This window comes from Aethalodelphis obliquidens, unplaced genomic scaffold (genome assembly GCF_003676395.1).
Source record: "Aethalodelphis obliquidens isolate GAN/ISIS:26980383/991018 unplaced genomic scaffold, ASM367639v1 scaffold7, whole genome shotgun sequence".
In the NCBI taxonomy this organism is placed as follows: Eukaryota; Metazoa; Chordata; class Mammalia; order Artiodactyla; family Delphinidae; genus Aethalodelphis; species Aethalodelphis obliquidens.
In genome coordinates, this window is record NW_020837951.1 from 21,343,815 (window position 1) to 21,363,417 (window position 19,603).

At 41.7% G+C, this 19,603-nt stretch overlaps 1 protein-coding gene across 11 annotated transcripts in view; it reads left to right on the plus strand.

Annotated features, from left to right (window-relative positions):
- SUSD1 (sushi domain containing 1) overlaps positions 1-19,603 on the plus strand; it is a 141,594-nt gene that overhangs the window by 32,324 nt on the left and 89,667 nt on the right. For all 11 annotated transcript variants that reach the window (XR_003432541.1, XR_003432542.1, XM_027105207.1 and 8 more), the window contains 3 exons: positions 7,461-7,640; positions 17,345-17,442; positions 18,061-18,247. Coding sequence is in view for 9 of the 11 variants with exons in the window: in XM_027105207.1 (XP_026961008.1) it covers positions 7,461-7,640; positions 17,345-17,442; positions 18,061-18,247 (465 nt within the window). In the remaining 2 variants the exon portion in view is untranslated. The remainder of the gene's footprint in view (positions 1-7,460; positions 7,641-17,344; positions 17,443-18,060; positions 18,248-19,603) is intronic.

Here is a 19,603-nt window from a genome sequence, read left to right on the forward strand (position 1 = left end):
AAAGTCCTGTTTATTGGTTTTTGATTCAAATGTTCTGTTTACAGCTAGAACATTAAAATGAAGAGTTTTAATGTTATTTTTTTTAAAAAAGAAAGATTCCTATGCAGCTCAAAGCATCAAAAACCATTTTACCTCTATGAATGGAAGATCTTTTTAAGAGACATGCTGATAAACCCGTGTTTTTTTTCTTCCAGCACTCACGCTTTTACCTACCCTATCACCTCCTCTGCAGTTTCTGAAGTGTTCAGATTCTAGCTGTTTCCATATTAGACACTATTTGTTGACAGTAAGTGTTTTAATGTGAAACGGAAAATTTTCTTTTTCCTCCAAATGATCTATGAATACGATCTGAAGGAAATGTATTATTAGTTGAGGTTAAAGTTCATGGGAAACTTTAGAATAAAAACTCCATCAAAAAGTAATTTTTTTCTTTCTACTGTCTTAAGGGCAAGTACACTTTTTGTTACTAAAGGGCTTAGTTACAGCCGTTAATAAGCTATCGACACTTTTGGGAATGTGCTTCAGGGAATGCTATAACCCTCCCATTTCCTTTTGATGACTGTGATAACATTGTCTAAATTCAAGTAGCCACATATTGTGATGTTAGATTCCAACGCCCAACATCAGTTATGTACGTAATTTAATGCCCAAGTGATCCTGGATTGAGGGTCTAACTAAATTTGGCCAAACTCAGAACATGCCATAAAGTGCATGAAACTTTGTCATAAGGTTACGCTTTCAGCCTTATTCCTTAGGCCATATTTCTTACATATAAACTTCACCAAAATTAATGTTCCTAATGATATTAATAACTCACATGACTGCAGGGGATATTCTAAGGATATAGAATATAGACACAGCCCACAAAGAGCTTATTGTTAAGAGGGGAAGAGAACATTTTTATAAATGAAGAAAGTATAGGTATAAATGCTGAATTATCCGATCTAGAACATGAATGTAGTGTAGACTCTGGTATTCATCTGCCTAGACTGTTTGGGCCCTTACCACCTACCGTGTTGCACTAAATTCCAGGTGTTACATAAACCTTCTGATCTTATCCTAAGGCACTATAGAGACTTTTTCCTATTATTGTTGGGTAAAGATGAACGCTGGCTTTAATGTGATTTTCTTCCATTTTCGTACTTGTATCTGCCCTTTTACTGGAGTTTTTCATCTAGTAGTTTATTTTTCTGGGAAGATCTTTTTTTTCCCCCCCCTTTGGTCAATATCAATAAGTGGAATAGGTCAATCATTTATTCCCCCAGCATTTGGCAAAATGTCTGCCTCAATTTATAGACGTTATTGGTCATTCTTTTTTCTTTCTCAGCTTGGTATTTTTTGGTCTCTAAAACAGTCTTAGATGAAGCCTTATTTTACTCTGTTATTTCTGTCATCACTCACATGATTGTGCTGGTATGTGTCATAAATAGCAGTCATTGGTGGTACAGTCAGTTGTTGATTAGATGCCATGAATTGCCTACACCTTTCATCAAACAGATTTCCTTCTGGAATATTTTCTTGGGTAGAATTTTAAAGCTAGCAGTGAGGATAAACATTTTTACCTTCAAGATATGAAACAGAGTTACAATATCAATGTCGTCCTTGAAACTGGCACAACACATTTCCCCCCAGGGAGACAGACCTATTTTGAAGTTGATTATTTGAATAAAATCACAGATAATAGGATACTAAGGAAAAATTCCCGGCCATGTTCATAATTAGTTGACTGTATTCCTGATGCAGATCCAAACGTTGTTCATAATGTAATTAGCCAGAGAAACGTGTGCTTTAATGAACACCCCTATGCATATGCAATACAAAATTTGTGATGCTTATTTTTTTTTCTTTCCTTTGGATGTTAACTGTTTTTAAATGGCTTCTTTCCTTGTGATAATGATATTTTTATTACCTATTGCAGTATCTGTTGGATTGATTTTTGAATATGTCTTAATAGGGATCACCTGCTTTCTTGGGTACCATTTGGTCTGAGTAGAAGTGGCAGTGGCTGCCATCTCTCTTAAGCATGGTGGGAATATTTGTGATGGGCTTATGTTCCAGGCAAGACCTGGGCCAGACCCCCATGTCATAGGGTTAAACATCATTACCAAGAAGGCTTCAGGGCAAATACAGTGGCAGAGGAATTCCATTTCCAGCAGCTCTCTTCTCTGGGAAAGTTCTTGGAGACAAGATTGGGGCAGAGGGAGTTGTCATAGAACCCTTCCAGACTGATTTAAATGCTTTTTCATGCAACCTTTTCTTCTGAGGTTTTAGTTAAACTATAAGGTCAGTCCCAGTCAGAGCCTAGAGTGGACCCCTTTCAGTGTGAAGCTGCCCAGATATAATGGACCTGGACTTTGGGGTCACAAAAACCATGGTTTGAATACTGGCTCTGCCTTTTGTTTTTTTTGTTTTTTTTTTGGCTGCATTGGGTCTTCGTTGCTGTGCACAGGCTTTCTCTTGTTGTGGCGAGAAGGGGCTACTCTTTGTTGCGGTGCGCAGGCTTCTCACTGTGGTGGCTTGTCTGTTGCAGAGCACAGGCTCTAGGTGTGCGGGCTTCAGTAGTTGTGGCACGTGGGCTCAGTAGTTGTGGCTTGCAGACTCTAGAGCGCAGGCTCAGTAGTTGTGGCAGACGGGCTTATTTGCTCTGCGGCATGTGGGATCTTCCTGCACCAGGGCTCAAACCTGTGTCCCCTGCATTGCCAGGCGGATTCCTAACCACTGTGCCACCAGGGAAGTTCTGTGGCTCTGTCTTTTAGTAGTGGTGTAATTTTTGAATGTGACAGACTCTTAGGACCTCCATTTTTGTATCTATAAACTACATGAGAAAAACCCATCTACCTTGCAGTAGGGTTTTCTGTGAGAAATAAATAAGATAGTGTATATCTAATAGACTACCTTGTGTTTAATAGGATTTTGATGCCTGCTATTATGATTAAAATTATTGCAGTTTAAACAGCTTTCCCAGAATTCACTGGTACAAGACTGATACATATTAGTTTTTGTGGGTCTTTTTCTCAGCTTTCATCTACTTGGTGTCTGGTAGCTATGTTACCTCTTTTGGATACAAAATATAGAGGTAATGTGTTCCTGTCTTGTTATATATACTTACAATTTACTGATGTGTGTTTCCTTCCTCAGGGGTTGCGATCATATCGAAGTAACATATATTGCATCTTGAACAATGATAAAGTAGTAGCAAGCTAGCAGTGAACAACTGTTTATTATTTACTATGTAAAAAATACTATCGTAAGTAGGCATTGTGGGGAAGCAAGGGATTATAAGATAAAGATTCTGCCCTTTAGGAACTGTCCATATATTTGGGAAGACATAGTCATTAAAACAAACCCACAAAATCCTCAAGGAGGAAATAAAGGTCAAATGAATAGGATAGGTAAGTATTTTGATTCTACTTCTTCTCTCACTCTCACATCCAGTCTATCACCAAGAACCTTGTTCTGCTTCCAGGATGCATCTCGAATCCATCCTCTTCTTTCCGTCTCCGCCATCACCTCTCAAGTGCATCCAAGACCTCATCTCTCTTTCTGTTGGGCTACTGCTGTAGACACTAACCAACCTCTCCTTTTACTCCTGTTCTCCCATCCCTTATCTACCCAACAGTCAAAATGGTCTTTTAAAAATCTAAGTCAGATTATTTCATTCCCTCGCTTAAAATCCTCCAATGGCATTCCACTGCTTTTAAATAAAACCCAGGCTCTTTCCTAAGGCTTACAAGGCCCTCTGTGACCTGGCTCTGCTCTTCTCTGCACCTTCATCTCATGCCACTCTCCCTCTTGCTAACTGTGCTCCAGCCAACAGGTTGCATTTCCCTCTCTGGAGCACATCAAGAGCTTTCTCGCCTCAGGGTCTTTGCATTGGCTATTTCATTTGACTGAAATGTTCTTCCTCTGGTCCTGGACATGACTGGTTCATTCTCATCCTTCAGGTCCTAACTCTGATGTTACCTCCTCAGAGAGCTCGAACCGTTCCTGACCACTCTATTTAAAAAGTCTTTCCTATCCTATCATGTTATCTTTCCTCCTACATAACATTTACTACAATCTACAATTACCTTGTTGATTTATTTTTTTTGTCTAATTATTCTCCCCCTAAGTTCTGCGAGGGTAGTGATATTTTCCATTTTGTTCTCTGCTATAGTGACTAGCATAGTGTCCGGCATGTACTAGGTGCTCAGTAAATATATGAATAAATGAACAAATGAACATAGGCCATGAGAGTTCAGAGGAAAAAGGAATCCCTCTATTATTCATGGAGCCGATTCATCACTGGGAAGAATTTTGCTAGGTCTCAGGGAGATAGAGTGTACCTCGAGGAGAGAGAGAGGATGAGCAAGGTGGAAGGGGGTAGAAAGGGGGCATATACTGTAGGTTTTCAGAGATGGAGCTGCTCTTGAGAGGCAGTGGGTGTAGGAGAAGGAATCTGAAGGATGTGGATTCTGCTCCTAGCCATCACATGACTACCTATGTGACTTTGGATGTTTTATTTAACCGTGTTGAGCCATTTTACCTGTAAAATGGGGGAAATAATCTCTACCATGGAGGGTTACTGTAAGAAGTAATGATGTATACTTGGGGCCCTATCGGGATGCATGTGACGCTAAATGGTAGCTATTCATACCAATGTTTAATTTAGATTCTCAGCTGCGGGTGTGCATACAAATCAATTTGCACCTTTGTAGAAATGTGGATGCCAAGAACCAACTCAGTACTACTCATTCAGAAGAGTTGTCTCTGGGTGAGGGTGGGGATGTGTGTGTGAGACTCCAGCATGGGTGATTGGTTCAAAAGCTCCCCAGGTGATTCAGATTGTATAGCTATTGTTTAGAACCATGTGTTTAATCCAAGCCACGCCGGAATCCTCTCTAAATATCTCCTGCCAAGGGACTGTCCAACTCGAATAGCTCCATGATGGGAACTCACAGAGTTGGGTCCAGATTGCCTGCCACTGGACATCTACCTGAGTCCCTAGAGGACAGGCTATTGATTTCTTATCTACCCCCAAGTTAATATTAATTTTAAAACATCTTGGGACTTCCCTGGTGGTGCAGTGGTTAAGAATCCACCTGCCAATGCAGGGGACACGGGTTCGATCCCTGGTCCCTGAAGATCCCACATGCTGGGGTGCAACTAAGCCCGTGCGCCCCAACTACTGAGCCTGCGCTCTAGAGCCTGCTCACCGCAACTAGAGAAAGCCTGCGTGCAGCAACGAAGACCCAACACAGCCAAAAAAAAATCTTGTCGTCCCAGCTAAAGCCACCATGCCTTCCATTATTCTTGGTGATGTCCAATATAGGAGCCAATTTAGTTATCTTCTGTACTCTTATTCCTTTAGTATCTATGCTTCTCCTCTAATCCGACTATCTGTCACCAGGTTCCCTCCCATATCTCTCCAATATGCTGTTTAGAATTCCAGCTTCAAGGTCAATAGACCTGCATAAACCTATACCCTCAATCTATTCACTGATGATCCCTCTAATTTCCTGCTGTAACTGAACCCTGGCTTAAACTAGATGTTTTTGATGTCAACAATCACTGGGCAGTCTTAGGAAACATTAACCACCTGTTCGGTTGGTTGCTCATGTACAGACAAATATACTCATGTCTTGGAATGTTTTGGGCCAGTAAACACGTCTAAAGGTTTGATGTTGGGAAAACATTCTGAGGGCCAAGGGGTCTTGTCTTGTGTCTGGTCAACATGTATGAGAAGGGAACAAATTCCTATGAGCAAACATGGGACTTGAGAGATAGATAGGGTTGGAGGATTTATTTAACGACCACCTCATTCTGGTCCCATAACTGCTCAGGATTTGCATCTGCACTGACCAGAGCCTAACTCTTTTTTGAAAAATCTCAGAGCCAAGTGACTGGTCAGGTGGGTTGAGCTGTTATATTGAGAGTCTTATGATAACTCCAGTGACGACAGATGAAACCCTGCTCCAAGAGGCCTCCCTCAGGGAAGTAACTCTGGGGTTCTAGAACAGACCAGACATCCATAAGGGGCTGGAGAAGAGTACAATTACAGTAAATCTACCAATTCTGTATCAGAAGCTCATTTAAGAGAAGCCACATATTTCTAATGCCATGAATGGTTAATGGGGAGTTGGGAACAGATCATAACATTTTCTCTGTTTTTGTATGCTTTATCTCCATAAATGGACTCATGGTTTAAAAGTCTGGATATCAAGAGTGCTTAATTTTCTTGGCTTTCTGCAGATGGGGGAGAAAACTAAAAATCAGAATGAAGGCCAAAAGTTATGTATTTTTCTTTCTGGATTTAGGTATAACTGGATTACATTTGCAATTATTATGACTACGTTACTTTATATTTTATATTTATTACGTTTTCTTGAATAAAATTGTGTCTATGAGCTCCCCACTGCTGTATGGGAAATTTACCATGTTTTATTTCTTCTCTTCACTTCGCTGCTCAGATTTTATTGAAATAGTTTGGAATTTAATTTTCAAATTATTAATTTTTTTACATTGTTCAGCCTTTACTTCTAGAATCCTTTACTGCTAGTTCTATCCAGCTCTACAGTCACACTTAAATAATTATGGAGACTTACCTGTACATCCTGCTAGTTTCATTGCTTACTAGTGTTTCTTCTAAAGCTCTGTCCTTCTCCTTTCTTAGGGCATTTATTCTGATTCTTTTTTTTTTTTGCTGGTCTGAGGTTATTTTTAAATTTTTTTCCAGAAAAGATATATGTATAGATTTTTTAAAAAATTGTAAATATCTGAAAATGACTCTTTTATTCTTATATGAAGTAGAGTTTGGCTGGGTCTAAAATGGTAATGTCATAATCCTTGTCCTTCAGATTGTTTTCTGTAAATATTCCAGTGTCTTCTGGTAGTCAGAGTTGCAGAGAAGAAATTTCATGTCAATTTTATAATTCCAGGTTTGTCTCCCTCTATGCAACTGATTTATTTTTCTTTGAAAGGTACATATATATTGCATGTTTAAACTATAAATACTTTCCCCATTAATTTGCTTTAAAAAGTTCAGAGATTTTGTATATATTTCATTTACTCTTCAGTTAGCAAAAAAACCCCAAAAAACTACATTTGCATTATTATCTACTCAGGAGTTAATGATCTGAAGATACATACTAAAAGGTACCAGAAAATCTTAATATGTAAAATAACCCTGAGATGGATTATTTCATTGACCAAGGAATTCTCTATAGTATAAATAATCTCATAATTGGAATATTTTCTATACATGCATGTTTATAAATTTTATTAAATTCAGAGATCTCTATTTTCCTTACTTCTGAACGATCTTATTTTAAATACCTGCAACTGGATTATTTGATGGGGTTAGTGTTTTCTCTTCTCCCATATGACTAGACTCTATCATTACTGGATATTTATTTCTAAAAGGTGAATTATGGGGTAGAAGTCATGGGTCATAACAAGTGCTGTGCTACTTCCCATTGCAGAGATCAACTGTGGCCGCCCTCCGGAAGTGCAGCATGCGGTCCTGGTGGGGAATCACAGCTCCAGACTGGGCGGTATGGCTCACTATGTCTGTCAAGAGGGCTTTGAGAGCCCTGGAGGAAAGATCACTTCTGTTTGCACAGAGAAAGGGATCTGGAGAACAAGTACTTTGTCATGCACAGGTATAGACTCCATTCTGTGGGTCTCCCGTCTCGTGGAAGCTAACAGCAGAACCTAAAACCTTCGGTTGCTTACCCCGTGTACTGCCCTGGCTGTGCCATTTACCTGGGCAGGTACCTGGCTTTAGGTTTGTCAGCTAAACCCTGAAGATTTAGAGGGTGGATTGGGAAAATAAGTTGGATAGGAAATTTTATGCATCTAATCTTTTGAAACCCACCTTAAATCCCAGTGATTCCTCTCTCTTCTGCTTGGTTGCCTGAGAGATTTTTTGCCATGAGCCATTTTCTCAGGGGGGGAATCCTTAAAAGTCCTAATTAAGCACATTTGACAGCTTTTCAGAGAGAAGGTGGTGTAATGTATATCTAGGTTTTTAATGTTTATTTTTAATCGTGGTAAAATACGAACAACGTAAAATCTACCAACTTAACGATTTTTTCAGTGTTAAGTAGATTCACGTTGTGCAACCAATCTCCAGAACTTTTTCATGTTGAAAAACTGAAACTCTCTACGGGTTAAACAGTAACTCCCTACTTCCCCCTTCCCACAGCTTCTGGTACCACCGTTCTGCTTTCTGTTTCTATGAGTTTGACTAATTGACCTCATGTAAGCAGAATCAGGTAGTATTTATCCTTCTGTGACTGGTTTATTTCACTTAACATAATGTACTACAGGTTCATTCATGTTGCTGCCAATGGTGGGATTTCCTTCTTTTTTCTGGCTGAATAATATTTTGTAGTATATATATAAACATTATGCTTATCAATTCGTCCATTGATGGACAGTTGTGTTGCTTCCACCTTTTGGTTATTGTGACTAATGCTGCTGTGAGCATGGGTATACAGATATCTCTTTGAGACCTTGCTTTCAATTCTTTTGGATATATACCCCCAAATGAAATTACCGGTGAAAAGGAGTTTTGAGACTTCAGTTCACGTTCTAGCAGTGCCATGTGTTAGCTGTGTGTCATTAGGTGAGGCATTATTCTCTCAGAGCCTCAGTTTCCTCCTCTATAAAAGGGAGAAAATAAAACCTACTTTTCCTACCTCAAATAATTGTTGAGAGGGAATCAAATGAAACAATCTATGGGGAGCATTTTGAAGTTTAAACCACTGTGCCCATGTTAGGTCTTTTACTGAAATTATTAACCTTGCTTGAAGAGGATCTTCTCATGAGTCAGAAGTGTAGACTTCCACGTGCTTTATTTCACACCTCGGCCTCCAAGAAATAAGATGGGAAAAGGCAATGATTCTTGGGTTTGTGGTGGTTGGCCGTGGGTGTGACAAATGGTTGTCACCTGGTCTTGAATGGCTCTGGGAATTTATTTCAAGCTGTTAACTTGCTTGGCTCTGAAGAGTGAAATCTCTAGGTCGCTTTGGTCTAGGTCTCTGGCTTGGTTTTGTAGCAGAATTATGGAAGAATGTCTTGGGTGTTGCCAATCGAAGTTTTCCATAGGAGAGTCTAACCAGAGCAAATACAACATGCAGACTGCTGGTGATTATTTGTCCATAGAGGAATGGTTCATGACCATTTTGGGGTTAGGAATTTGATGAAATCTATCAATTTGTTCAGTAGATGTTTATTTAGCATACACTGTGTGTGAGGTACTTTGCTGGACACTACCTTCTTGGAGTTTACAGGGCAATAGGGTAAATAGACTTTTCTCCAAAGAAATGCACATACGGATATAATATTTTATAAAATCATGGACCTCTGAAGGCCTTGGGAAAAGCATCCCAGGAGTAGATGAAGAACTTATCTCTGCTGCTGAGGCCCTGCCTGTGCCATGCATTTCCCACATTCATTTTTCTCCACCACAACTGCAGCAGGCTGTAAGCTAGAGATTGCAATCATAGTAACAAGGAAGGGCAGACACGGATGAGAACCCAGAGATCGAGTTCAGCTTTCTTTTAGGTCCCATTGACTGGCCGAACTTGCACAGAGAAGCAAGGGCAAACCTGTAACTAACGCCAAGGACTCCAGAGTCCCAGTCTTCATACTTGGGGACGTTGAGAAGAGCTAATGCCGTTTTGAACCAGACTGATGGTCATTCCAAACTATTATTGCACCTCCAGCAGCACCTCTAAGAGTTATTTGGAGGAAGTGAGGCAGCTGCCTCGTGGGTTGCTGAATTCCACATCTGGGGAGGTGGTCTTGGCCCAGAGCTGCCTATGGAGTCACTTGGTCAGAGAGCTGGGCCCAGCTTCTGGACCCTCAGCCATTTGCTTCATTGTTCAAGCTGCTGTGCCTCCACCAATCAGAATTCAGTGGGGGCACCAGGATTAGTCACTCCATGAAAAACCAGTGGATCTGCATGGGGCATAGTAAGCCATTAATTAGCTGATGCTTGTAGAGCACTTTGAAGAACAAACATGTTATGTAACTGCTAATTATAATTACCAACCTCAGCCTGCCACCGTTCGCAAAGTCTGTGGCTCCAGCTGCAGCTGTTTCCATGGGTTTATGCAAGCTTTGATTTAAGGAGAGAAAAGGCTTTCTCCCTGAGGGCTGTGATCTTTCTGTGAGGAGGCCTCTATGCCCTCAATCAAGATTGGCAGCTAAATTCAATTTCCGCAGATAAAGGGGGCGATTTACATGCTGATTAATTCATGGCACAGTGCACATGATCGCTGGGTAGGTAGGTACGAGAGGCTTCTGGAACTGTAGTGAGAGATGCTGATTACCATGGCTCACGCTCAGCTGCCCTCCCTTCCTTCTTTTTCCTGTTTTTCACCTATTTCTTCACACCTCGCCTTCTGTCCCAAATCTCTCTGTGTATTTTGTATTTACCTCCTTCAATGTTCACTTTTGGGCTTTTTCCCCATCTTCTTTTACGTTTCTGCCTAACCTGTGAATGCCTTCTACCCCTGTCCTTTGTTTTCATTCTGTTTACCCATCTTTTTATACATGAGTGTTTCATTCTAAATTGGGTAGAATAATTTATCTTCACTTTACGTGAGTTGTTGTTAGTTAAAAATAGTTTTGGAGTCCCTATTTCTTTGGATTAATAGGACAGATCTGTGTGTATGTGTATGCATATATATATATACACACACACGCACACACACATATATATTTAATTTTATTGAAGTATAGTTGATTTACAATGTTGTGTTAATTTCTGCTGTACAGCAAAGTGATTCAGTTAGATATGTATATGTTTTTAATGGAGTGTGAACTCCAGCAAGGTGGTGGGACTTTTTTTTTAAGGCCAGTTTAGACTGGAAACTCCAGAGAGCTGAGAATTAGGCAATTACTTTAGTGTCTGGAAAAACCCCAGGTGGAAGCTTGATGTTCAGTGAGTCGGTTTACCTCAAGATCAAAGGGACTGATCCATTCTTGATAAGACTGTCCCTGGCTTTCATTCTGCACAGGTCGTTTGGCTTTTTACGTTTCGAATCTGAGTTAATAATGATGAAGTGGACGCTCATTCACTCCAGGCTCTCTAAAGAGCAACATCTCTATGGAAACACAGAGTGGCTGCTGGGATCCTTTCTGGGCCCCTCACCCGACTCAGGGACCGAGTCCAAATGCCTCCAGGCCTCCTGTTAGCTCCTGCCCTTCTGTTTTGTGGTCGATCCTCCTCTTCAGCCCAGTGAGTGCTCACTTGCAGCTGGACATATTTCAGATAGAAGAGAAAGGTCAGCCGGAATAAATGGGCACATTTATGCAAATAGCCGCAGGGCTGGGATTTGTTTGAATATGTGCGTAATGTTTAGACCGTCAAGCATTATAGCTACCATTGATCGTGCACCAACTTAAACACCCACGGCTCTGCTAGGAGCCTTGAGGCTTGATTTCATTTTGTCCTCAGAAAAACCCTGTGAAGTATTGATGTTTTCATTTCATAGATGAATAATCTGAGACTCATAAAAGTTATGCAACTTTCACAGGGTCTTTCAATGACTAGTAAATGGCAGAGACAGGATTTGAACTCAGGCCTTTAGACCTGGAAAGCCCACGAGCTGTCTCCTGCCACTTTCCTAAACTTGAATTCTTTGTAGACCATCCTGACAATGTTTGCCAGAACTAAAGTATTTTTTAATTTAATAAGTTTCTTAAAACAACTTATGTTTAAAACTTAAATTTTAAATTTATTGATCAAGGACACAGTAATATATGTGATATCATGAGTTTGATGAACACCTGGGCTTTTTCAAATATACACAAAAATCAATACAAAGCAAACACATAAAAATATATTCATGTGCCACCAAAAAACTCATCCTAAAGTGAATAACGCATTTTAGGAAAGCACTACTTTAAGCCATGCTGCTTCCACCTATTTTATGTGACTCTAATGACTTAAAAAGAAGAAAGGAAGCATAGCAAAACTCTTATAGCCAAACATGCATTTATTCAAAGTTGTCACCTTGGGAAGCCATACCCTCATATCAGGGATGCTGCTATTATCAAAATGTGTTGGTTTTGTAATCTGTTTGGGAATTGCCTTTGGAGGTAGTTTATGAGTCATATTAGAAGACTGGTCATATCACTTTTGAAAGCAGATACTAGAAATGACATTGAGCTCGACATTCTGTTAAGGTCTCTTGAATTTATTCTGTAGGACCTTTTACTGTTTTCAAAAGTAGAGAAAATGGATATAAAATTGGAAACCAAGAGAGTGCACTAGACTAGGCCCTGACCACAATGGGACTTCTGAGAGAGCAGTCTGTGCTCACTGTCTCTGTCCCCTCCCACCCTGTTCTCTTCTGAGCTTCCTGAAGGAGAATCAGGCGTCCAACACCCCACTTCACTGTTGCTCTCTCTCAAGGTCACTAATGACCATGGTCTAGTGTCAGTCCTCCTTCCTCTTAACCTTTCCACAACATTTAGCATTGTTGATTATCTATCCATACATTTATCAATCTATTCAACCAGTCAACCAAATGATAAATATTTTAAAAATATCTATGTCCAACCAACTGTATTAGTTTCTGGGGTTGGAGAGGTAGATAGATCTTGTCTTCGCTGTCATAGAGCTTACATTCAGGAGAGATAGACATTAAATAACTAATCACAAAATTATTTAGTTACAAACATGATGAGTACCACAGAGAAATACTGGATGCTAATAGAATACTAAAATACATAACTTTATATGTGTACATTTATACACACACACACACATACGCACCTGTGCACCACATGCAGAATCTAAAGCAAAGCAAAGGTACTTTATAACCCAATGCAGAGTTCAGTTGGATGCTGTGGGGGCCTACTTTGTTTAGGCCAGAGGAGCCTAAACGTCCTACAACTGGACAAGGCAGAGACCTGCTCTGCCTGCCTCTGTCCAAAGTCAGACCTCAGATCTGATCATGGCACCATGTGCCCTCCACTGGGGAAGAAAGAGCCATGTGAGGGGAGGGCAAGAGGTCGAGCCCCCAGTGCTTATGTTCTGCTCCAGGCTCTTCTTGGGTGGGAGCGAGGAGGTCGGGAGGATTGGTGGGAAGGAAGGGAGATAACGTTCGAGGAAGCAGACACTCCTTCAGATCTTCTCTTTCCTTGACTCTCGAGGCATCACACTCTCCCAGCCAACCTCTGACCTCCTTCTGCATTCCTCTTTCTCCTCTAGTTTCCCCTTTGGTTTCCATGTGTCCCAGTGCCCTGCTATCATGCCACCTGCTCTCCATGTCTTACCTGGGCATGTCACCTGCACCCAGGGATTCAACTACCATCTACCCATTGATGACCTTCAAGACTGTTTTTCTCACCCAGGTAGATGAACTCAGACTTAGCATGTTCTAAACACAATTCGTTCGTCTCTTTCTCACAAACCCAGTCTGCTTCCTCCTATATTTCTTATGAGTACAGTAGAAGGCGATCTATTCAGACTCTCAGGCTCAGAGACTGGCAGTCAGCCTAGACTCCTTATCTCTTGCCTCCTATTGCTTTCCTTCAGAATTGCTCACGGTTTTAAATCCAGTGCCCTGATTTCATCTTTTCACCTTTTTGCTGAATAGCTACTTCAGTGCAAAGGCTCTGGGCTATGGAGTCTGGCAGATCTAGTTTTGAATCCTGACTTCACTGCTTACTAGCTGTGTGACCTTTGGCAGGTTACTTAACTTCTCTAAGCCTTAGGCCTGTAAAATGGACACTATAATGTCAAATTCATGGTGTTATTTTGAAGATTAGATGAATGATACATTTAAAGTACCGTACATGCTATCTGGTCCATAGTAACAACTCAATAAATGTTCACTCGTTATTGATTTTATGATTGCCTCCTATGACTGCTGGGAAAATGTGATCAAATCTATAAAGACCTACGTATCAGTGTTTGATGTATTGTAATCACTGAGTAAAGGGTATCACATTCTTTCCTTGTGACCTCCAGTGTCTCTTTCAAAATACACCAGAGTTATTTTTCTAAAAAAAGAAGTCCCCCACACCATTGTAAAGCAATTATACCCCAATAAAGTTGTTTAAAAAAAAAAAAAAGGAAGTCCCCATCATCTTCCTGCTTTTAGCTCTCCAAGGCTCGTCGGAGTAAGTCTGCGCTTAGTCTAGCGAGCAGGTCTTCCCAAGTCTGATCCCTTCCTCTCTCTGCAACCTTGCTTCCCCTCTTTCCTCCTCCCCAGCACGTTACACGTCTCTGTCTGAATCTGCCACACCCTTTACGCTTGCAGGCATTGGACCTGCTGTTCTGTCTTCTGTCTTCCTCACTCTTCAGCCATTCAGCCCTGAAGGTCATGCCCCCCACGAAGCCGGCTTCCCCAGGTCTTGCAGTGAGAGTTGGTGGCTTCTTTCTCTATACCCTGTGGTACTTGTGTGCAACTTTGTCCTGATATTTACCAAGTTGTAATTTTTCTGCTTATATGTTTGCTCCCTCCATTAGAAGCCATGTTCCTGAGGGAAGGACTTCTGTTCTGATCATCGTCACAGCCCAGTGCCTGGCATGGGAGGATGCTTGGCATGCGATAATCGTTCAGTTAAGGGTCAGTGGTGAATAAAGTGCCCTGGAGTCAGTTCCAAAGAGAACTTCCAGAGATGTTTTCAGTTTTCGGTACTATTAGAATTAGGGCATAGCCTCCAAAGTCATCTCTTTTAAAGGGACAGCATGGATATGGATGTTTAATAGCTGATACCTTTATAACGAAGTCTTTCCAGCTGATTCGTAGACACCTGGAGGGAAAAGCAACTGGATTTTGTTATGCTACTCCTTGGGATGAAATATCTGACATCCCTATAATCAGATCTGGGTCCCTCTGTGCAGAGAGCATGGCACAGCCTGGAGGCAGATAGCATTTTTGAGATGTTATTTGCAGTTGTCATAGTGAATGAGCAAAAAGGAAGAACAAGAAAAGAAACTTTCATGTTTCCTTTCTAACCTCTGCTTGGGTGGCGAAGAGGTCCCGAGTGGGAAGGAAATGTGCTTTACTGGCAACTCAGAGAGAAGGTGAGGGGTGGGATGTTTGCTTTTCCTTCTGGACCAGGGGGTGAGTATCAGAGGGATGTGGGAATGAGCAGAGGAATCTAGAACTCTAGGGCTTTGAAGGTCAGTGGAGAGGGAAAGGGCCAGGAATATTTGGGGCTTGTTCAAGCTGATAAAAGACTGGTGCCAACATCATCATTATGCTACCCAAGGAGGTGAATGGATAGGTCTTTGCATCTATCAGGATACCTATGTCCACAACTGGAGTATTTCTTTGATTTCAAATTATCTGTGCTCCAGGGAGAAACATTGATGTAGAGACCCAGGGGTGCTTTAGACAGCCGTAGGTGATCCTCTGGTGTCTCTCCAGAAGTTTGCCTGTTTTCCTCTCTCTGCCTCCATTTATTCCCACTTATAGTCAGCTGACCTGGGCTTACCCAAGACCAGGTAATGTGTGACATAGAATCTCGGCAATGCTGCTGAAGGGATGATTTAGTAAAGATATAAACTCTTCCATAGGCAAAGAGAGCAGTAGACTAGGGTCTGTCTAAAGATAGTATTGGTTCTGAGTAGAGGAGAAATTAGTCAACCCTGCAGGTGCCTGAGGTGCAGGCTCCCTTTCCCACTTGGAGGCTGAGAAGAGATTTACTAGAAGGGAAGGATGGGAGCTGAGATGAAGAGAGGAATCTTCTGGGGCGGAGACTTATCTTTCTCACCCTTCTCGATGGGAGTCTTACCTTGGGTTTCCCAGAAAGCAGGGCCTGAGGCAGAGGGCTTATATTTTTTTCACAATAGGGAGTGCTATCCCAGGAAGCAGGAGTGAGGGCTAAGGTGAGTAGAGCAGGGAAGGAAGCAGAGCCAGTGTAAGGACGCCTTGTTGCAGCGATCTTCACTGAGTGCAAGTATTGCTCCATCAGTGCGACAGCGCCCTGAGGGGTCTTTGTAGGTCTGCCCTTCAAGGGGAAGAAAGATAAGGGGCAGACTTATCTAGTACCTCCTGTCCCCCAGGAGGTGTTAATTCCCCCCCACTTCCAGGTTGCATGTGCTAGGGTGTGCAGCAGGGAAGCCCCAGCATGGGAGACAAGACACGATCATGGTGTCAAAGCCCGTGCAGGGCTGGAACAAGGAACAGGAGAAGCTGAGAGGTTCTAGAACATCCACAAGGGATGTCTGATTCAGTGGGGAAGCTTGAATTTGGGCTGAGGAACATTCCTGTGTGGTGAGGTGATGATTCCCTTCTCCAGAGGTGATGGTTTGGTAACTTCTACCCGCAGGGAATTTTATTCCTTTTGATGTTGGTGTAAGTGAAATTTTTTTTTTAATTTCCTTTTTGGATTGTTCCTTGCTAGTGGACGGAAATGCAATTGATTTTTGTACATTGACCTTGTATCCTGCAACCTGGCTGAACTCCTTTCTTAGCCTTGTGTGTGTGTGTGTGTGTGTGTGTGTGTGTGTGTGTGTGTATGTATGTGAATTCCTTAGGATTCTTTATAGACAAGAGTATGTCAACTGCAAGTAAAAATGTTTTTACTTATCTGCAGGGAATTTATTAAATGGATAAAAAGCTAGATCCTTGACCCCTTCCCATCTGGACAACTTCCTAGGTGGTTTACTAGGTTCATTGGAAACTGTGTTACCTCAGGAACCGAGGTCCTAATACTGTTTCCCACATTCCCAAATATATTACATGAAATACACACAGAATATATAAAAAAAGCAGAACAACTTGAAGAAATTAGTGGCTTCGGAGTAAGTCAGGATTAAATAGCTTCAGTTAAAGGAGCTCTGGAAGTATCCAGGGACCTTGTGGAGAATTTATTTAGTTTACCCCAGCGGGTTACTCCTGAGGAATGGTCCCATGTGGTGATGCGTGTCATTTCCCTCTTGGGAACAGCAGTGACCTGGAAATAACGCTCCATCAGCTGGGTGGGATGAGGAAGCCGGAAGCTGATCTTACCTGTGCAACTGCAGGGAAGATTCAGGGCTCAACTCTGGGCCGCTTTCTATCCCACAGGAGTGGAACACCAGTGGCATCCAGTGGCCTGTCAGACCAATCACAGGTTGGAATTCTCACCCATACTTAAGCAGGAATCTTTCCTTTTCCTCCAAATCAGGTAATGGGCCAAGCTCACTCATGGTGAAGTTAAATTGGGTGATGGCCTGGGGTAGCTTGAATTGCTGATTCGGTTTCTGAATCAGAGCATGAATGGTGATCATCAGAGAGACCAGCTGGGCAGATAAACTAAGTCACGCCCTCTAATGTGGTGGCCATTAGGGTTTTTCCAAAGCCCATCAATGCATTTTGTGAGTGGACTCTCTCTTTTTCTATTTTAGAAATAATTATAGAAATTAATGACGTGTCAGTGTTTAATAACACTTGTGTGAGGTGGCAAATAAACCCAGGAAGAATAAACTCCAAGGTCGTATATGTGGTAAGTAACGTGAGCTCCTTTTTCCTGCTAGGGCAGAAATGGTTACCATGGGAATAAGAGTAGGAGGGACTTGCTTCCGGAAGTGCTTCTCAGTCTAATAGCTTTCAAATCCCATAGTCCTTTAAAAAAGTGAACAGAATTTTAAAGATATCTGGATTCTTTTATTTTACATTTTGAGTTTAGTCTATTTGTCATCCTCCATATATGTGTGTGGGATGTATTTATATTTGGCATCGTCATTATCGCTTGTTTGCAAGCTCTTGTATTTCACTCCCCCAGAACAAGCCTAGAAGCATCTGCTGCCTCAGTGACAGTTTGCAGTGAGCGGGTCTCAGGTTGTGTTGCCTCCATTGATCGCTGGTCATTTGAGTGCAGGATAGCACTCCCTGGAGATACTCCTCATTTTATGTTACTTCTCAGCATTTATGGATTACTGGGCTGATCAGATTTCATCATCAGATACCTGATAGCAGAGGTTTGCCCTATTTATCTCCCCTGGGGTGAGCAGTGCAGTATTAAAGGGAGTAGTAAGGGAGTAGGTTCCAGCACCACAAAAATCTCTCTTGTTTGTTTTAACTGAAGTTCTGGTGGGTTCTCTTGTCTTTTCCCCTCACAAAGATATACATAAAAGGACAACGGTTGGACCCCATGGAAACAGTTCATGAGGAGACAGTTAATTTGACCACAGACAACAGGACCCCGAAAGTGTGCCTAGATCTGTACCAGGGCACCAACTACACCATGCACATTTCTATTGCCTCTCCCAGACGCTCTGTGCCAGCCATCATTGAGTTCCAGACAGCTGGTAGGTGGAGGTGAAGTCTCATTTCCTCCTAGAAAATGCTAAGCACAGGATGTGGGAAAATGTGCTTCAGAATCTACTGGTCAGGAGAGTTCACGGTTGCTTTCTGAGATTTGTAGCCAGGGGATTAATTGCTCTAGGCTCAGAACCAGAGTGGGTCTGGTAGGAGAGATTCCTCTCCTGTTGATGCCAGGCTGAATGGTCGCTGATGTATTGATTCTCAGCTGCGTCCTCTGGTTGACGTGGAAGGTAATAAGGCATTTAAAAGAGGAGAACAGTAGGTGATGATGCAGTCCATTTCAGTTATCCAAGGCAATAGAGGGTAGCCACATGGCTTACCTTTGGTAGGAAACTCAAAAGTCATTCACTCTTGCCTATGGTAAAGGTGGAGCCAGGGAGGCTGACCCAGGAGCTGTGCTCCAGGATGGGAACTGACCCTAGGACTGATTGGGGGTGGAGAACCGAGCTGAGAGTGGGCAGGTGGAGAGGGGGAGGCAGCCTTAGGATGCAGGAGGGTAGATGTGGGGTGAAAAGAGGCGTGGACAAGAAGGAGCTTCAAGAAGTCATAATAAACCCCAATGCACATAGTTATCACCTGGATTTTTATATCATCATGACAATTACAGTAAGTTTTTTTTTTCATAATTCTGGTTGTGGGGTGTCAGGACTAATTAAACTCCTAATAAGCAAACCTTGAAAAACCATTGGTGTCATTTATTATTTTGGATGAGTTGAGGTAGTTCTCAACTAGCTATTTGATGTCCTAATTAAGAAAACTCAACCTTTAGGTGTTGCTGCCACTAGGAACTGGGAAGTAACATGGATGTTGCAGAAATAATTGAAGTCTGCCAGTCTTAACAATATCAAGCCAACTATGAAATTATACAAAATAGGTCTCAGGGTACTTGTATATAAATAAAACAAAGTGATTTATTTCTAAGTAAATACTAGGTAGGGAAAGATATTGTCAAATTAATATAGTAACTAGAGAAAGTTGTTCAAAGTTAAAAATAAACTACTGTGGATTTATTAGGAATATGTCTTCTTTGAAAGAGCATCCCAGGACTCCAAACTCATCTGTCTCTGTTCGGTCAGAATGGGAGCTTGCTGTTCAGTGTCAGCTGTTTTTACTAATATCCTCTTCAACCTCTTCAAGTTAATTTCCACTGAGAAAAGCGTGGCCTTTTGGGTCAGACATACCCGGATTTGCATCTTAACTCTGCTGCTTAAGAGTTGGGTGACCATGGCTGAGTTTTTTAATGTTGCCAGACCTCCTTCCTCTGTCTGAAATGTTAAATGGAATTGGATTAAATTTGCAAATTAACCTAGTGAGAATTGGGATTTATATTGAATTATTCC